Raw genomic sequence first — 20,000 nt, 5'->3', positions numbered from 1 at the left:
AGGGTGAAAGAAAGAACGCTTTTTGTAACCCCTTAATTGGAAACAAAGTGGAGCAAGGAACGGTGCGTATAACATCAACAAATCGAAATTCGTGTGTAAGGTACTACTTCTCCCCTGAAAGCAGGAAGCGCTGGTGGCAATACATGCCACTGCTCACTAACCGCACAACACACCACAAGATGCAAGTTGATAACACGTCTCCGCACGCTTACCAGTTAACCTTAATAAATTTTTTACTTACCTCGTTATACTTGTTCTGCGAAATCGCTCTCTTCACCAAGAGCCGCCACGAGTTCGAGCAGTTGTCCTCCAACATACGATCACCTTGCCACTGTTAGAGATAAATGTCATCTTTGATGGTCCTGTACCTTCCGCTGTCGCTTGTTTCGGCTCTGTGGTTTTGAGTCATCGTGCCGCGTGTTTTCGTTCCCACCAGTTTGTGAATCCTCTCGGCTGCGCTTGAGTGGTGGTACGTCACCTTCTGCAGGAGCCTGCGAGATTTCGGCACCCCGTGTTGGAGTCGACTGCTTACCTTTACTGCCCCTTTTCTTTTTATTCGTTTTAACCTTCTTCTTAACGTTTCCTTTTGTACTGCTTCGCTTGGTAGCCTTAGTTTTCACCACACTATTCTTCTTCCCGGATTTGTTATTTTTTTTCGCGTCTAGCTTTTCCTTCCCTCGTGTCTCTGGTTTCTTCCTGCCACGCACTACCCAGTCCTTATCAAAGTCATCGCTTCCCAGGAACTGCTTGACTTCCTTGACGAAGGCCTTGTCTTTCTTGCGAAGGAAGTGCCTCCTCAGCTCTTCCATACTTTCTCCAGTTACGGTTTTACCTTCATTGTGATGATTAGTGCCATTTTTCATAGCCCCATCATGTCGGTTTCTCTCAGCACCTTCAGCCCGATGTGCCTGCTTAACATTAGCCGGCTTCTTCCCCGCCCACACTTCCTTGAGTGACGTAGCTTCAGGAAGACTGGGGTGGGCAGGCACGCGACGCATGTTGGAAGGCGTCTTTGAGACGCCGGCCACACAATCACGAGAGATGATAGCGTGCTTGATATCAGTTATGAAACTGCTGTTTTCGTGTCCCAAATACGGGTTGCCAGTGGTGTGGCAGCTGGTATCGGCACCAGCAGAAATTTCCGCTTCTTCCACTGCCGCTTCACCAGAAGCAGAGAGATCCAACGGGGAGAAGAAGATCAAATCCTTCACGTATGTCGGATAATCCACACCGAGATAGCGAAAAGACTCTGGCATCTGAACGCGGCGCACGACTGGCATGGGTTGCTCCACGGTAATCGTCCCTGTAGTCGCCAGCATACGGTGTTGCTCATGCCTGGAAAGACGTTTCGCTTTCTGTGGAACATTGATTTGAACGGGGTCTGTGAAATCACGCAAGTATCTTTCGCTGGCCGTTAGATATGCATCGGCGGCTTCTACGGCCTCACGAGCAGCGTCGGCAACCGCATGAGCATCATTACTTGATACAAGAACGTGTGCGATGTGCTCAAACTTTCGGGATGACCGGAGAGCAGTTGCGACGCTTGTGGGCAGTGATGCCTCTGTGGGCATCAGAGCAACCAGAGTTTCCAGGGGCGTTAGTGGAAGCGGCGGACGCGACTTCTCATTGTCGTCCACGAGTTGCGCATTAGCCTTGGGGTCGCTGCTACTACACCGCGTAAACGTCTTTCGTGCAATAAAAGAAATAGGTCGCCGTTTACGGTGGCAGTGAGCTACTGCAGCCCGCACATGGTTGAGATGCGGTCCCCCCGCATCAGTGCATATTCTTGGAACAAAACGGTAATCGGGGCATGCTCCAGAAACCGTCGTTTGTAGTGACCAGAGAGTCGCCCTAAGAAGTTGCATCCCGACTTTCGTGTCCACATCCCCGGTATATTCACCAGATTGCAACACGTCGGCCAGCATATCAACGTCAACAGAACAGAGGTCCTCAGAAACAAGCGAGCGCTTCATGCTCGAAGCCCCGCGAACGGTACGGTACCGACGCCACAAGATATGCGCCACTTCCCCAGCCCCAGCATAGTGATCACCACCATTAAGAAGAAACAGAAACACAAAGTCCACGCGAACTGATGCGAGTTCGCGTGCAGTTAACCGGAACTCCCCGCAACTAGGAAGTTGTTGCTTCTCCGTTAAGACGCCACTGTAGAGCCAACGGTAAAGAAGAGTTGATACATCTATCAAATGCATAGACGATGGGCCTAACACGGAGAAATTGTGATATTGAGTGGCACCAATACATGTGAGCGTGAGATCGATGTCATTGCCAATAACAACTATGGTATCATTAGGGTTGTACCGACGACTAGCTTCCGAGTGGCGCCCGAAACCACACGAAGCGAGGAATGCGAGAGACCGAGCGATTTTCGCTTCGCCCTCACCGGCAACTGTCGAACCATGAAGAAAAACGGGAACATACTCCGCTAAGAAGCCCTTCCCGTTGCGAAGTTTAAACTGTGCCGCCAACGCATTCTCCAACTCAACTAGAAGCAACGAACCCGGGGTAATGGCAAGAGAGGACAACTGCTGTGCACTACTGGTGTCGAGAAGTCCAACTTGACGCCTGCGCATTCGTTGGGTGCCCAACTTGGCGTACGGTGCGGGGCCATCAATGCAAATTGTCAGAGAGACAGTTGGAACAACTACACGCGTAAGTAGAAACCGCAGGCGTTGCAGCACCGCTTGTATAAGATCGCGCTTCGTCATGGAGGCGGCACCAGCCGCGCTCACATCGCCGCTGACAGTACTTTTTCTAAGACTGGAGTGAACGATACAGTTCAAATCAACTAAAACATGATCCGCGTGTGGCGTAACTGTATCACTTGAGCAGAGCACAGGACCTTCAATCCCCTGGTATTCATCCTGCAGTGTGCTTGAGGCCCTCGACAGATTCCGTTCTGGTGGGCGCTGTAAAGTCTCTTCATCCTCGTCTTGCGTATCAATATGAAGGAGTTTCGAACACGATGAGGAATCAATGAATTTGCGCAGACCTATTATCCCCATTTACCTTGGCGACCCGGCTAAGCGGCAAACGTGCACTGTGTCAGTTGGGATTTCCTCACGCCTTCGCTCACTATAACCGCTGTTATTTGCGTACTGTTATCCGTGCACTCAAGTCGCAGTTTGCACTACCGTGGAGGAATCCTAAAGAAGCAGAAAAAAACATAACATGCCACAAGAGAAGATTACGTGTATGCATATTTACATATACCAAATAAATGGAAGTGTGACGAATAAATTTCCACGACTCTTTACCCAAGCGATATAACTGGAGAACTAAACACTGATTCCCCGTGCAAACGCTGGTACGCGGTGATGCATGGTGGACAACATTATTCGGACTGTCTAAAATACACAATAACAGTGGCACATACGGTCGAAATCGGAAATTTATCCGTTGTACGTCGCCATGAAGGTTCTTATGAAATGTAAACACACAGATTATCAGTAGGGACACCATTACAACAAAGAATCAACGCGGGCATTAAAAAAAAAAGACGAATAGTTTTAGTGCCCTGAGATACGGCTGTCCACACTTTACACGAGCATATACACACACATAAAAAAATTCATTTAAAGGGCTTACAGTTCCCATATTTCTTCCTCTTCGCAACTGTTAATAGTTCCCCTAATGTATTTCGAGGCGCTCTTGAACGCGTTGTCTTCAGCCATACTTTTTTTTAAGTGCTCAGGTGGTGCCTGATTGGTGGAAACCCTGAACCTAGAAGCGACATCAGCGCAATCCTCATCCCCCAAATCCATACTTGTCTGCCTCTGCGCCTTAACCAAACCTTCCGCGTCAACCACTTTTGCACTAGATTGATCCTTTCCTTCCGCCACGTCTTCACTAGTCACGTCATTTTTTAAAGACCCTCCAGCAGCCAGGGACTTCTTCCGCTTGAACCGACCATACAATTGATCACCGTCGTCACGCCACTCAATGTCTCTCTTCCGTACGCACTCCTCAATACGACTCTCTAGATCGGCAACACGAGCAATGTTTTCCCTCCGGTTGCTTGTGAAGTAGTCGTGCATACCATCATCGCCATTGTCACTTCCAACGTCGGTGCACCGTGTTTCGTCAGATTCGTCTCCCTCTTTTTGGGTTTGCTGCGATTGTTTATTACCCCGAGAAGCAGCGGGATTTTTGATGTTACCCCGCTCCGGTATCGTCTCACTTTTCTCGTGTAACTTCTTGATGGCACGCATGTTGTCGCTATACACCGTTTTGTAGTAATCCATCCATTTGGGCAGCACCTCCATAAGTTGGCCACTCACCCGCATCTGCCAATCTGTTTGAATTCTTGTCGCAGCGGAAAAAACATTGGTCAGTTGCTTTTGCTTTGGGAAAGGGACTGCGATGTCGTTTGCGCGCAGGAGCTGAATACCAAGGTAGGCAAAGTCCGTGTTTCCCGTTTCCTGCCCTACACCAAGGAAGAGATCTGCCGCCATGGTGGCTCGCTTTCGTTGCAGCTCCTCAGCAGCACCCTTTAACGCTGTGGACGTCGATGCGGCTGCTCCCGCAGCCTCCGGAAACCCAAGTTCCGGAGGTGCTCTTCCGTTAGCAAGACCTAATATCAACCCTGGCAAGATCTCCACAACTCCTCGCCTGCGCGCCGGTAGCAACAAATCCATAGCAAGTTGTCTCATGAAAGGTACCAACAAGTTCTCCGGTAGCCCATGTTTTCGCACAGCAGCGGTAAGCGGCATTACCGGTTCCACATCTTCATAGAATTTATCAAGTCCCTCGCAGAGTCGTTGCCATGCTTTCGATCCCATCACCTCTTCCATACAAGAAGGGTTCTGTAATGTTGCCACAGCATCTGTGAACCATCGAGCCATCACTTCACCAGGTCGCGCCACATTCGGAGCCAAACCAAGTTGGAAAACAATCGACATAACGTCTACAAAAGGCGTGAAGAGCAGGTAATAGTGATGACGAGAGTATGTGGCAACACAAAGCCGGACCTGGCTCGCGATATCAGTAGATGGAAGCTCCTCCGCAGGACCAGCAGTAAGGCCACCAGTCGGATCGTCAAACAAATTTAACTCTAGTGGGTTAAAAGCATTAGCCACATTGCGAGAACGCCCCGCATAGGAGACCGCCTCAAACTTATTAAAGCTACTTGCATTGCGTTGTTGGTGCAGAAATTGCGAGCAATCGGTAAACAAGAGGGGCGGCACCGCCCTGAAGCCACAGCGCAAAGCGGAACGAAAACACCTGGTTCGCATCAACTGTCTCTGACTGGTTCCCAACTCGACCGCGGCTGACAGCATCGAAGTAGTGGCTCCGACTGAAGCTCCATGCATCAGGATTTCTAAAAAGGTTTCTGATACCCTATTGTACCACCAAAAAAAAAGTAATCAGGAAAAAGCAATTAAAAGAAATACAGGTAAATACATTGAGTTTGATGATAATTATGATGAAAGAAACAAAAAAAAACATCATTGTAAGACCCGTGTATACACATGAGGCACCCGATGCAGCAAAGGCTATGTAAAATATTCAGCGGAGCTGGCGTGTCACCACACAACCGGCCGAAAGTTGACACTGAGGCATCCACCCTTTCCCTAACACAATCAAATATTCATTAAAAAATAAAAACAGATATAAAACTACTATCCTTCCGCTTCCCATTCAATCGCAAATAATTCACGGAACAGCGGTAAAACATCTGCAAAGCTTGTGGCGACGATAACGCCTTCAACCCCCGTGCTGAAAGATAGGAAGATGTGCCGTCGGTACACGAAATTGGATAAAAAGAGAAGCTGGCGCATAACTAGAAGCTACATTCTGCACGAATAGTGCTGAGTGCACAACTAACTTATAGATGAAAAAAGGGGAAAACGGTTTTGAGGGCTAACAAAGAAGATAGAGGTGTGCCAAAGGTAACAGCATGGAGAGGACGAGAAAGACACAAGTTAGAGATAAGCCATTCACAAGCCAGACGTCAACAGTTCGCCCCTTACCTTCATCGGAGATGTAATGCTTTTTATTGCTCTGCATCCACTTTCACAAGGGGCACAATTTTCCATTAACACAATAATTCAAAACGGGGAAAAATGGGAGAAAGAACCACGAAAAGATGTGTAAAGAGGGATAATTGTGGCCCTACAGAGTAATAAATAATGAGGCAGAACATTTTGTCATGTCGGCGCAATTCGTCCCTTAACTCGTTTTCGTACTTAAACATTATATCAGAGAATGTTAGACTCAATAACGCATTTTGTATGCCTTATTACAAGCCCATATCCGTCGGTGTGTACGTTCTTAAGCGTAATTGCATGCTCATCAACACCCATGTATGCCTCAATCCATCGTCTTCACGCGTCCGCGGAACTCATCAAGGGTTTTATACCCCTTGTTTGTCATAATTTCTTGCAGTTCCTTGTTGAGTCGAGCAAATATGATGGGACCTTCATCATGCAGAGCAGTGCCGACTTGTACCATAGAGGCACCGGCGAGGATGTGTAGAAAAGCTTCTTCTCCACTGTAAACACCGCCACATCCGAACACCAACTTGTCGGGGCAACGACGGAAAAAGGCATTCACATTCGCTAGTGCAGTTGGGAGAACGTATTTCCCTCCAAGTCCACCGAATCCCTGCTTAGGTTTTATCACGACTGTCTCGTTGGCTGGATCGATGACGAGGCCGTTCCCGATACTGTTCACACACGTGATAAACTTCACGAGAGGAAAATCGTTTAGCACGGCGGCTGCCATGTCAAAGTGAGCAATATCAAAATAGGGTGGCATCTTCACCCCAAACGGTAAACCGTATGCCTCAGACACCTTCTGAAGATACGTACGTGTTGTGTCAAAGTCATATCCGACCTGTGGTTTCCCAGGTACATTCGGGCAAGAGAGGTTTAGTTCAAGAATGGTACCCTTTTCCTTCGTTATCGGAGCGAGTTTCTTCACCATCTCCACGCTCTCCTCTACAGACAAGCCGGACATGGAGAGGAACAGCGGCTTCCTACTGTAATCGTGCGTCTGTGCAGCATAACTCAAATAAAAGTCGACACCAAGGTTTGGAAGCCCCATTGAGTTAATACTCCCTAGTGGCAAACCAAAATAGCGTGGCTCAGGATTACCCGTACGAGGGGCGAGTGTGCAACTCTTTCCAATAAGTGAACCACTTTCGCTCTCCGTCATGCGACGCAAGTCCTCCTCTGTTGTGCAGAGAACTCCCGCAGCATTCATAAACGGGTTGGAAAACTCATGTCCGAGAATATTAACTTTCAAACTCATGTTACTTTTCCCTTTGCGTATGCGTTTACGGTTGCACTACTACCACACCTCACTCAGTTGCGTGGATGTACTGACTCCCTCGTTTCGTTTCAATATCGACAAATGTTGTGTACTTCCTTTAAGTGCCTCTTCCCCTTAACTCTTTTCCCCGTTAATGTTCCCCTTGGGATGTTTGATAATTATTGGTCAAAACCGAAGAATCAATGGCTCAAAGCGAACAAATTAAAAAAGAAAAAAAAAGGCAAAACGGGATGATTTGCAAAGCATTTTGGGTGGTATCCAGGTAGACAACGGAAAGATGTACGAAACTGTGGTCAGGTCAAGAAATATTCCCTAACAGGTGTTTTCTCTTTTATTTTTCTTTAAAAAAGTTACAAGGGTGTGGATTGTTAAGTTACCGCTCACTAACAACTTGTAACTCTCACGTAACTACTCGGTTGCGCTTGGTGGCAGGAACCTTCATGGTCGTTGTGTGATCCCCCATTTTCTTTTATCTTTCTCCCACCTGCTGTAGCTAAGTCACGATTTAAAAAATTAAAGGAAAACCGGTCACTAAACCATTTCAGCTGCCGATCCTCTTGCCAACATCCAAGATATTGATGCGATCATTTACCTTCCGAATATTAATAATTCGCTCCACTGGAGGCCGATGCTCCTTATCGTTTCCTCACTTTGTTAACGTGTTGGACACCCTCACTGTGCTAATCCACTCTCTATTGAGCGAAGTTAAACCAATCAACCTGTGAGTTTCTCCTTGGGCTCTGTTGTTCCTTTCTTTTTTCTTTTACACTCCTGCTTCCGTTTGTGCCTTAAGCGAGAACACTGTAAAGTATGGCCATCCGCATATACATACCGTACTGCATCTGCCTAAAGTATGCCGCGCGTGGGTCCTCGTCCACACTGGTGCACAATTCATCATTACGGGGAAGTGGGTGCATGACAATCATCTTCGCCTTCGCCTTCTTCATGCGCTCGGCATTAATAACGATATCCGCCTTTGCCGCTTCAAATGCCTGTAACGCCTTCGCTTCGTCCAGAGCCGCTGCGGCAAAGCGCTCCTTCTGCAGACGGGTGGCGTACAACACATCGCATTGTCCCAAAATTTCTTCTGTCAGCGAGTTGCTACTTCGAATTGTCACGCCACTTGCTGCTATTTCCTGCTTTAGTGAGTCCACCACATCCTGTGGCATTTGAAGTGCATCCGGCGCAACAAAGAAGATGGTTTTCATTTTAAAGTTACGCACCAGCAACTTCAGTAGTGAGTGGACCGTACGTCCCATCTTAAGATCACCAATCATCGCGATTGTGCTACCGTCAACGCGGCCCAGTTCAGAATGTATTGTTAACACGTCGAGAAGTGCTTGTGTTGGGTGCTCACCGGCCCCATTCCCGGCATTCAAAACGGGATGCGTAGCTTTGGCAACCGCTTCCGTAATGGCCTCCTGCTTTGGGTGACGCAGCACAAGTACGTCACTGTAGGAATCCAGCGTCCGAACCGTATCCCCGAGTGTCTCGCCTTTGTTCACGGAGGAGGTTTCGGCTTTAAAGTACACAACGCGACCTCCAAGCCTCGCCATGGCCGCACAAAAGGAATTAAGCGTGCGGGAGGAATCCTCAAAGAATAGAGGTGTCATGATGCGACCCTCAAGAAAACGTAACACCTCTCCCGCACATATCTTCTCTTTAAGTGCAGTGGCAAGGCGAATGAGAGCATCAATATCGGGGCGGGTGAACTGAGCTGCGGTTATTATGCTCTTCCCCTTCAAACTAGTTACAGGTTGCAGCTCCGCCATTTATTCGTCTGAGTCCGACGTCAGAGAAGAAAACGGTAGTTCACGTCCGACCCTATGAGAACTATCGCCACTGGTTTTCGATAGCTGTGAAAATTTAGCAAGTTCCGAGACCGCAGGTATCTCACACTTCCTTCCCTTCTTTTCCTCTTTTTTCCTGTTGTCAACCCTGTCAGTTCCGGTCGTTTCACCGTTTAAATAACGTGTAGAGAAGGCGATCTGCCTTTCCAGTGGTGCGTCATAACGAAGGAAGGTGTGAAAAGAAAAAAAAAGAGGGGGAAACAGCGTAAGTTGTCAAAAGAGAGTCAATGCTATTACTGTACGCTATACAACCCAGTTTATCTGTCCACACAACACTTCCAATCTGATCTCAACATTTTTATTTTCTGCTTCTCTCCGTTGTCCACCCAATTAGCAATTACGCATATTTATCATACTCATCGTTTAACATCATCCTCTTTCCTTTTTAGCTTCATCCGAAACCTTCCTTGTGTGTATCCACTGACAGTTCAACTAAATGAAGAGAGAGAGGGGGGGGGAAGTCACACAATATCCTTATTGTTCCTCTTGTAGTCCCCTTTGTTTATTTGTTAAGTGAAGAATTAATGCCACCACCCAACATGTAAAGGATGTAAACGAGAAATGAGGGAAAGGTGATGGCTCCGAGTGATGGAACTTCATACATCCCAGATACCCTTCAATGCAGAGGGCACCACAGCAAATTGATCAACTGCTACCTTTTTTTTTATTGCTGCTCTACAGTTATTAGAAACCCTCACTTCGCTATCACCTCCTCAACCACACACAAATACCTTTGAAGCGATTAAACCTTCCCTCCCAAACCCCATTGCTGTCTCATATAGTTTACTATTTGCTTTATTATTATTATTATTAAAAACTTGCCCTCGCCACTTAGTTAAACGCTGCGACCGTAAAAGTGCATTTCATGGTCCATCAATTTAAAGCGAATTGTTCATTCACCAAACTGCTTAAATTCATGGTAGGGAGCATTATTATTACTCCCCACGCTTACGATCTGAAGTAGGTGCGAAAATAATTTGCAACGAAAACATGTGTGTACGTCCGCAATAGCTTAAAGATAGAGCTCCGACCCACTTACAGCTTGCTAGTGGATTCCAACATGAAGGCGGTGACTTCTCGCATCTGCTTATCCGTAATGGCGCCTTGCTGTAACCAAAGCGGGAGTAATTGAGAAAGTGTGGCAACTGCATGGAACTCATAACCAAGACTACCGAGGAACTTTTTGGCGCCCATCTCTCGGTCAATGAGCACAACTATGGAAACAATATGAAGCCCGGCTGCCTTCAGCTTCTCAATAGCCTCTACTTTTGTCTCACCTGTTGTCACGAGGTCGTCAACAATTACCACACGGTCGCCTTTCTGAAAATCTCCCTCAATGAGACCCTTCGTACCATAATCTTTCCTCTCCCGGCGTGGGTAGATAAGAGGAACATTCATCTCAAGTGAAATGGCGGTCGCAATAGGGAGCGCAGCGTAGGGCAAACCCACAATGCGGTCAAACTGCATAGTGGTTAATATACGCGCGTAGTGACGGGCCACCAAACGCATTATCAACGGATGTGTTACGAGACGGCGCAGATCAATGTAAATGGGCGATGTTTTCCCTGACTTCAGAGTGAACTTACCAAAGCGTACACATTGCGATGCCACAAGTGCGCCTGCCATTTCCGACACATTGTTTGTGCGCAGCCGGATACGGTTAATATCCTCGCAGAGCTTTTGTGCCACCGCGCGCGGATCTTTCGCTTGGGTTACTGCACGTGAGACATTAATTAGCAGACCGCTCCCGTCCGTACGCAGCCCAGCTTGCAGTGCTGCCTTCAGGTCGCCGCCTTGTGCTCCAACACCAGGAACCAAAATCCACAATGTGGGGGCACATGCTCGTGCGCGGGAGAGGGCAACAGGGTCCGTGGCACCAACAACCAAACCGACATTACGGTTGTAATTCCAAACTCTCTCAGCACGTTCGGCAATGGTTTCATATAGAGACTGCCCATTTGTTTGTAGGCATTGAAGCTCACTGGAACCCTTGTTGGAGGTTTTACACAAAACAAATACTCCCTTCGATGAGTACTTCAGAAAGGGTTGCAGGGAATCACCCCCCATGTATGGTGAAGCAGTTATGGCGTGTACCTTGAGGCGTTGGAAGGCAGATTTCGCATATGCCTCTGCCGTGTCAGCGATATCACCACGCTTCGCGTCCAACAAAACGGGAATGTCCTGAGGAATGTGAGCGATCACTTCTTCGAGTGCCGACCAACCGGCTGCTCCAAAACACTCAAAAAAGGCTGCGTTAGGCTTATATGCCGCCGCATAGTTGGATGTGGTGTCAATAATCCGCTTGCACTCGAGAACTGCTGCCGCTGCAGTGTCAGCCCGTGGGTCTAAGCCTATACAGAGCAACGTGGTTTTCGCCCGTTTGTTAAGCATATCAAAGAAAGTAGAGGACATTTTGTAACTGTTTGCCTTTCACAACACTTGTTGGTTTGTATATATGTGTCTTCAATTTTTACTTACCTCTTTCTTTTTTATTTGGTCTTCTTTACCTAGAATACTGCTGCTTTATATATACAAGTCAAGCAGCGGATCCAACTTAGTATGAAAACTCAATCAGATAGCGAAGAAGAAGAAAAGGAAAAAAAAAAGAAACAAGGTTGAAGCGACTTAAACAATGTACACGAGATGACACTACCACAACTTCCACCCCCACCCCCACATAAACATACACACAAGAACTTTCATAACCGCGATCCGTTGCCTTCTACCAGTGCCCATTGGCCTTTGCCGTAACATTTTCAACTCTTACTCGCTTCGCATGTGTTTGAGGGAAAACAATATAATAAACTGATAGATCAAACGCATGTTGTAACACAGAGATGGCGCCAAGTGAGAGAGGGGCATAATGCAGTTAAACATATAACCGTTAGAAACTGCCGCTACAATTATTCGCCATGTGGGAGGGCTGTGCACAAAACATTTCTAGTCACGCTCCCAAATCTTTGCTTCCACTATATTCCTTTAGGGAGTTGAAGTGAAATCAGTTATCACAGCCACGGCCAAACGAGGAGGGGAAAAAGGGGTCAAAGACGGTAAAAATAAAGAGAAGGAGAGCGCGTGAAGAAGAGGAAAAAACAAAAAGAAGGAGAGAAGCAAAGAAAGAATCGATTATTATACTAATTTTTTGACACGCCGAAAAAGTCAGCTTACCCTCCCCTTTTCTCCATTGTAACCGTTCTCATTTTTTTTCTTCACGCCCAACCCGTCCTCTTATCTATACTGTGCAGTTAAATTAATTATATTACTTATTAGTAACCACCATTTACTCGTCTACGTGACTTCAGGGTAAATTTACACCGGCTCTGCGGTACGGTTCTTTCTCCTTTTGCAGGGTTCCGCAACACACGGAGGCGCATACACATAAAACAATGACTTTACCCCCCCCCCCCTTCCTTCCTTCCTTTTTACTTCTCATGATTCATTTGAGAAGTTTAGTAACACAAATCAAAAAAAAACACGGTGGGGAATTCTTAATGCCGCGCTTACCCTCGATTCGTTTTCAGGGAAGGGAATTACCATATATCGATGAGGGAAGTAAAGTTAGATACCGTCGCATGCTATCATTTCCTCTCCCTCTCTCTTGTTTGATTCCTTAACAAAAATATACCGGCAATAGTGTTATCAACGAACGTTTGTGTGTGTGTGTGTATGTTTATTTTTTAAACGTTGCTTCCGTTTTGAATTCAGTACCCTCGTGACGCTTACATCCCTCCCCTGTCCCTTACCCTCCCTCCTTTCAGAAATCTCAACCTGACCGTAGTAAAGAAAAAAAAAGAGGAAAGAGGGGGAGAGGGGGGGGGGGGGAGAGGGACAGGGGAAGAAAGAGAGGGGCCAAACAAAATAAAATGGGTGGAGAAATGGCATAACTAAAAATGAAAAATAAAACCAAAAAAAACGGAGAAGGTGCAAGAATGGAAACGGGATAAAATAAATTTGTGTAGGCACAATTGACAGAACGGAGAATGTGGTAAACGGTATTGTGAAAATGACCACTCGATTTCGGCGCCCACGCTGTTGATTTGTGGGACCATCCCACTAGCAGTAAGAAATGTTCTGACTTCGGTTGCTTCCTTCACGTCCCTTTTCCTTCATATCCTCGCGGTATCATGTTGAAACGGGAAAATTGGAAGCATAAGTGAAATACATCCACACCGCTCCCCGCTTTCACTTTCCACTTCAGGCACATTCAGTATCTCGTCAAGAGGAGCGTTGACTAAAATAAGTTTTCTAAGGAAGTTACGTCAACTCACATTCACTACACTCAAACGCATACGTATTTTTAGTCAGCGGCCTACCATTGTACATCACCGAACGTGCCGTCACCGGGTTGGAACACCTCCTCGAGCTCTTCGTCAGTCATGATTTTGGTTAGTCGAAGCTTTACGGGCCGTGAGACGTGCGATACCTTTAGGAATATCACTTCACCTCGGTTCACTTCCACATCCACCACACCGTCCACATCCGCTGTTAAATGACGGATAGCCTCCAATGAAGATAGTGTTTGGCGCTCAACGAAACCGCGTGAGGAAAGCATGGATGACACATGCCGGGAGTACATACGGAAGGCATCAGTGTTACCGCGATCGAAACACACGTCATAGATAAAGTGCAGAGCTTTGGAAAGTAGTGTCATACCTGGCGCCTCGCACATCTCATTGTTTTGAGTGTGTTCAAGACCGACACCATTGCGGCCGGCAATTTCGTTCGCCAGCTGCAGGGCCTGAACCGGTGTGACATCGACGTCGTTGATGCGGACGCAGCGTGCCGCACGGAATGCAATAGAGCAAAACTCGGGTGTGGCGGGACATTTAGACACAGGGAGAACCATCCGTGGTGTAGGCGTGGCGACTTCGCCGCCCAATCCACATGTAATGCCACAGATACTACTGTGTGTCTCCATCGCTGCTGATTGAACCTTTACCTCATGTTTTTCAAGAAAATTGATTTTTTCAGCCTCTGTAGGGAAATCACTTAGCATACGTTGGTCTCGCCACGGGCTATAAACACCCATCTTCGGCTGAAGCATGCGGGCATAACGTTCAAAATTCATTCCCTTCCTCCCTTGTGATGAGCACTGTGCAACAACAGTAACACCGCGCTCCTGCATCGCAGTGAGGAGGTGCACGCCAATGACGTGTTCAGCCAGCGCCGGCAAGTGCCACCTGTTATCTTCTTCTGCGATGAGAGCCATCACCATATCGAAGGCGAGTTCTGCCATTTCGTTACGGAGATCTACAACTTCCACGGGAACCTTAAGTGACCGGAACTCCTCAGCAAAGGCCTCGCTGCTCGTGACCGATCCACCGAGAGACGCGTGGAAGCATGTGAGATCGATTTTCTCTTCGCGCATACGTATGGCGAGGACCTTGCTATCCATCGTAGGATTAATACAGAGACCAACCTTGTGGTGGCGCAGCATAGTGCAGTTATTGCTCTCTATTTTGTGATATACGCGAGGTACGTAGTAGCGGAATGGTTCGATCTCGATATCACCAATGATGTCAAGGGTTTCGCAGAACATCTTCACAACGTTGGGCTCGGTAAGGAGTGCTACGTTGTAGTCAACAGCAAGGCGGCGGACCCAGTAGTCTGGTGGTGCATTTTCCCGCGTGCAGCTTCGCAGAATGAAATCTTTCCTTTTATTTCGTAGCTGAATAACGAGGTCAAATCGCCTCGCCGCGAGCTCCACCTCGTATGTGGGATTGTCACCATCCTCATGCCTTTGAGTTAAGACAGTGTGCGGAATGCCGTGCTTGGTGAGCACAGCACCGGTGTGTGTTGATGCAAAAAGTGGTAACGTCTTTGAAATCTTCTCGAGGTGGGGGAGGAGCTCCTCAGTGACTGCGTCCACATCAGAGCTGATAAAAACACCTTTTGTCGGGTACCGGAAATTCTGGCAAAGCATTGCTTTACGAAACACCTCGCGTTTGTCACAGCCAAATACGCCAATTTCACCCGTGGATGCCATCTCCACACCGAGGATAGGGTCAGCGCCAGCGAGTCGGTTGAATGAGAACATAGGAGCCTTACAACCAATGTGAGTCATCTTAGCACGACGGATTGGCACAAGCTCGGAGTCGGGACGCGATAGAAGCGCGGAAACCATGACGGCCGGGAACGATATGCCAAGCGTCTTGGAAACAAACGGCACGGAACGTGAGCTGCGGATGTTCGCCTCAATCACGCGCAGCTGCTCGTCCTTAGTGAGCAAGAACTGAACGTTCATGGGTCCGACAACATCCAACTCTCCGGCAATTTGTGTGGCTGCTTCGTATATGCGTTTCATGACCTCCTTTTTGGTGTGCTGTGGAGGAAGGAACATCGTGGCATCTCCTGAGTGTACACCAGCATTTTCCAAATGCTCGCAAATCGCGTAACAGAGCACACGGCCGTGATGGGCAACGATATCAACGTCGTATTCCATTGCACCTTCGTAGTACTTGCTCACCACAACAGGATGAGTACCAGAAACCAACGAAGCCTTAGTGAGGTAGCGGTCAATATCTTCCGGAGACGATATGACAGCCATAGCAGAGCCGCTCAACACATAGCTTGGTCGCACAAGTGTCGGGAAACCGACGCGCTGGCAGAACGCGTGAACATCTTGAACACTTGTTGACAAAATCCATTCGGGCTGCGGTACACCCAGTTGATCGCACATCTTCGAGAATTTGTTGCGATCTTCTGCCTTATCAACGTTTACAGGATCTGTCCCAAGGATCGGCAGCCCATGCTCTTTCAATCGAAGGGCCATATTTTGGACAATTTGTCCACCCAGCGATATGATAACACCGCTAATCTTTTCTTTGAGCAGGATGTCAAGCACTGTCTCCTCTGACACCTCTTCAAAGTACAGGCGGTCACATTCATCATAATCTGTGGACACTGTTTCGGGGTTATAATTAATCAAAATCACTTTGTTACCGAGTCGACGGAGCTCACGAGCGACTAAGACACCACCGTAGTCAAACTCCACGCTGCTGCCAATCCGGTACACACCACAACCAAGCACGGCGTACATACGATCGTTGAATTCGACATCATCGTGTTGTGCGTTGTAGGTGGTGTATAAATAGCAACACTGCGCGGCGGGGTATTCGCCAGCGACTGTATCGATTTGCTTCACCTTGGGGGTAATGTTCAACTTGTAGCGCCGTTTCCGTACATCGTCAGTTGTGCACTGGAGGTACTCAGCAATCTGAACGTCGCTGAAACCGTGCGCTTTCATAGCAAGGAGGTGGTCATATGTGATTGTGTCCAGTTTACCCCTGTATAGCGTGGTCAGTTCCCTCTGCATCTCGATCAGGAGTTGTAACTTGTTGAGGAAAAATTTGTCGATGCGAGTTAACCGATGTATTTCATCCACTGTGATGCCTTCCTTCAAGGCACGGCAAATCGCAAAGATGCGATCTGGCGTAGGAACGCGCAGCGCCCGCATGTAGTCCCACTTGTCACCCATTTCAGCAAGTCTTTTGGGAGTGTCAAAGCCGTTATTCGATGGATCCACCATTCGCAGTGCCTTCTGCACGGCCTCCTCAAATGTACGACCGATGGCCATTACTTCACCAACACTCTTCATCATGGACCCGATCTCTTGACTCACCATATTGAACTTTGCCACATCCCAACGGGGAGCCTTGACGGTGACGTAATCAAGACTGGGTTCAAAGCAAGCCATCGTTGTTTTTGTAACACCATTCTTAATTTCAAACAGACCCTTACCAAGGGCTATTTTGGTTGCAACGTGTGCGAGTGGATAACCCGTGGCCTTAGACGCAAGTGCGGAGGAACGTGAGAGGCGGGCGTTTACCTCAATAACAACGTAACGACGCGAGTGGGGTTCCAAACCGTATTGAATGTTGCACTCGCCCACCACGCCAAGGTGACGGATGATTTTGATCGCTGCGGTACGCAACATGTGATATTCCTCGTTTGTCAAAGTTTGAGACGGGGCCACAACAATGGACTCCCCTGTGTGGACGCCCATGGGGTCAAAATTCTCCATGTTGCACACCGTAATGCAATTATCATGGATATCACGGACAATTTCGTACTCGATCTCCTTCCAACCAGCAACGCTTTCCTCAAGTAAGACTTGAGGTGCCACAGTAAGGGCAACCTCAACTTTATTACTCAGTTCCTCTTCACTATTTACAATGCCGCTACCTTGACCACCGAGGCAAAAAGCCGCTCGCACCATCATTGGAAATCCGATGTCTGCCGCTGCTTTTAATGCCTCCGCCACACTGGTCACTGCTACGGACTTTGCCACAGGCTCATTTATCTGCAAAAGCGCGTTGCGGAAGAGCTCCCTATCCTCGGTCACAGTGATTGTAGATATAGCTGTTCCAAGAACCTGCACATTGTACTTTTTGAGGACACCAAGTTTGTCCAACTGCAACCCACAGTTGAGTGCTGTTTGCCCGCCCCATCCGAGCATAATACCATCTGGACGCTCCTTCTCAATCACTCGTTCCACAGCTTCAGGAGTGACGGGTACAAAATACACTTGGTCAGCCATTTCATCATCTGTCTGCACAGTGGCAATGTTGGGATTAACCAATATAGACTTCACACCTTCCTCTCTCAGAGCCTTTAAGCACTGGGAGCCGCTGTAGTCGAATTCGCCAGCTTGGGCAATAACAATGCCGCCAGCACCCAATACCAAAACCTTGCGGGGTTTAAACTGTGCTGCCAACTTCGTTTTTGAACGCTTCACCTGGTCAATAAACTCTCCGAAAAGGTACTCGGTGTCCTGTGGACCACAGCAACCCTCAGGGTGAAACTGAACTGATGAAAAGGGCTTCGTGCGGTGCCGTAACCCTTCATTACATTGATCATTGGGGTTAAAGAAGTACTCTTCCCAATCACCCTGCGGCAACGATTTGAAATCTACGGCAAACCCGTGATTTTGCGTTGTAATTACTACACGTCCATCTTGATTGGATGTCGATGGCTGGTTCTGACCTCGGTGACCAAACTTCATCTTGTACGTCGTTCCTCCTGCTGCGAGGGCCAACATGTGATTACCCATGCAAACACCGAATATCGGTTTTTCTTGAGTGAGAGCCCATCGCACATTTTCAATCGTTTTGGTACACAGTTGAGGATTACCTGGCCCGTTAGAAATGAATAAACCATCATATGTTTCCTTCGTTATATCCCAATCATGTGGCACAACAGTAAGTGTGACATCATACCGCAGTAAGCACCTCAACGAATTTAATTTTACACCCATATCAATAACGAGGATCCTCAATGTACCATGCCCATAGGACTGAGGGGCTATTGTGCTCACTTCTTCTACCAAGTTGCGTGTATTAGGATCCACAAAAGGCACATCAGCGCCGTTGATAACAACCTTTCCCAGAGCTGTACCCATTTCCCGAAGTCTCAGTACAACACTGCGAGTGTCCACCATCATGATTCCTGGTACCTTATTTCGCTTTAGCCATGCACCAAGTGTCTCATACATCTGCCAATGCGAAGGTTCTTCACAACATTCGCAAACGACGAGCGCACTCACACGAATCTCCCCATTCATGCTCTCGAAGTATTTTGTTACTCCAAAAGGATCCGTCTCCAGTGGAGGGATTCCATAATTTCCGACCATGGGTGCGGTAAGCACTAATATCTGACCGTGATACGAAGGGTCCGTAAGACTTTCAGGATAACCAACCATTCCTGTGGTAAAAACAACCTCTCCCGCAACGCTTTCTTCATAACCAAATGAAACTCCGCTAAAACATTCGCCCCCGTGCAAAATGAGCTCAGCTTTTGTTCCTATTTTCATCTCTGTTATGTGGTGTCGGAGGAGTGTTCCGCCGCACTAATGGGTTTCTTCTGTCGCTGATAATATTATTAGTGATTATATTGTGTCAGTAATGCTGAACTTACTACAGTGAGTGTAACTGTACAACACCCAAAAAAACGCCTTGAACTCACGGGAAATGCCGACACCCTCAGGGTTGCGATGAGGGTTTAGTCACGCGTGCGGTGGACCAAAACAACAACAACTTTTTGTGTCACTCGTTCGATTCCTTGCGTGTTTCCTCTCGGCCTGGTGCCTCCCACTTGTGCTTTTTTTTTTTTTGGATTCCACTCAAGGAGGGAAAAAAAAGGTTTACAAAATGTGTGATTGCTTAGGGGAAAATAGTATCGGAACTGGGGTGTAGACGAACGCGCTCTTCGAACTTGACTTTATTTATTCACCCTATTCACTTACTTCTTTGTAATGTGCTTCCTGTTGTCTACTTGCCGATATACGGAAATCAAGAAAACAAAAGAAAAAATCTCTACTTTTCTCTTTTGTTTTTTTTTCTTGTTCTGTATTCGACTTCGTTTTCCTTACGCAATAATGACGGTGAAAACCTTCTCCAGTCCCGTGTCTTCGACTTTCCCCTTTTGTTTACTTTTTACTTTTTTTTTTTCCCTTCTTTCTTTACTTCTTAGCGTAGGTGTGTATAGGTATGATATGTTTCTTACTCGGAAAGAAGTCGTGTAAACAAACTTAGAGAGAACACGCAAACACACAGATACCAACAACAACAAAAAAAACAAAAATGAAAACTTATGTACTTACAGAAGTAAATATATATTACCTACACTTATTATTCCTTCGCAACCCAACGTGCCTCCTTTTTTTTTTTTAACTTCTCACTTTTATTCCCTTTTTCTTCTTTAAAAAAAAAAGAATTTACTTTTGTTTTCCCTTCGCGGCACTTCCCTTTCGTTTATTCCCCTGTAATAAGCGATTGCTTGAGCCTTAGTAACAAAAAGGAATAAAAGGAAGAGTAAGGGAGTAATAATAAATAAGGTGGAGATAAAAAAAAAAATAGA

The 20,000-nt window shown here is 47.2% G+C and overlaps 6 protein-coding genes across 6 annotated transcripts, besides 5 other annotated features; all 6 read right to left on the bottom strand.

Moving 5' to 3' along the window:
• Window positions 1-20,000: part of a sequence feature (sequence corresponds to BAC RPCI93-6E7) that runs on past both edges of the window.
• Tb927.5.3850 (hypothetical protein, conserved) lies at window positions 348-3,023 on the bottom strand (the record flags this gene model as incomplete). Its single annotated transcript, XM_839962.1, has 1 exon — window positions 348-3,023. One exon carries the CDS (start codon window positions 3,021-3,023, stop codon window positions 348-350), a length of 2,676 nt encoding a protein of 891 aa, XP_845055.1.
• Tb927.5.3840 (hypothetical protein, conserved) lies at window positions 3,603-5,330 on the bottom strand (the record flags this gene model as incomplete). Its single annotated transcript, XM_839961.1, has 1 exon — window positions 3,603-5,330. One exon carries the CDS (start codon window positions 5,328-5,330, stop codon window positions 3,603-3,605), a length of 1,728 nt encoding a protein of 575 aa, XP_845054.1.
• On the bottom strand, window positions 6,331-7,272 carry Tb927.5.3830 (dihydroorotate dehydrogenase, putative; the record flags this gene model as incomplete). Its single annotated transcript, XM_839960.1, has 1 exon — window positions 6,331-7,272. One exon carries the CDS (start codon window positions 7,270-7,272, stop codon window positions 6,331-6,333), a length of 942 nt encoding a protein of 313 aa, XP_845053.1.
• On the bottom strand, window positions 8,082-9,065 carry Tb927.5.3820 (aspartate carbamoyltransferase, putative; the record flags this gene model as incomplete). The annotated part of the gene is made up of 1 exon (XM_839959.1): window positions 8,082-9,065. One exon carries the CDS (start codon window positions 9,063-9,065, stop codon window positions 8,082-8,084), a length of 984 nt encoding a protein of 327 aa, XP_845052.1.
• Window positions 9,938-9,960: a sequence feature (AT_rich).
• On the bottom strand, window positions 10,179-11,555 carry Tb927.5.3810 (orotidine-5-phosphate decarboxylase/orotate phosphoribosyltransferase, putative; the record flags this gene model as incomplete). Its single annotated transcript, XM_839958.1, has 1 exon — window positions 10,179-11,555. One exon carries the CDS (start codon window positions 11,553-11,555, stop codon window positions 10,179-10,181), a length of 1,377 nt encoding a protein of 458 aa, XP_845051.1.
• Window positions 12,196-12,265: a sequence feature (CT-rich).
• Window positions 12,943-12,991: a sequence feature (C-rich).
• Tb927.5.3800 (glutamine hydrolysing (not ammonia-dependent) carbomoyl phosphate synthase, putative) lies at window positions 13,453-18,954 on the bottom strand (the record flags this gene model as incomplete). The annotated part of the gene is made up of 1 exon (XM_839957.1): window positions 13,453-18,954. One exon carries the CDS (start codon window positions 18,952-18,954, stop codon window positions 13,453-13,455), a length of 5,502 nt encoding a protein of 1,833 aa, XP_845050.1.
• Window positions 19,556-19,611: a sequence feature (GA-rich).

The sequence above is a fragment of the Trypanosoma brucei genome, chromosome 5 (genome assembly GCF_000002445.2).
Source record: "Trypanosoma brucei brucei TREU927 chromosome 5, complete sequence".
Classification (NCBI taxonomy): Eukaryota; Euglenozoa; class Kinetoplastea; order Trypanosomatida; family Trypanosomatidae; genus Trypanosoma; species Trypanosoma brucei.
The sequence above is the reverse complement of the archived record's forward strand: the minus strand, read 5'-3'. Positions and strand labels throughout refer to the sequence as shown.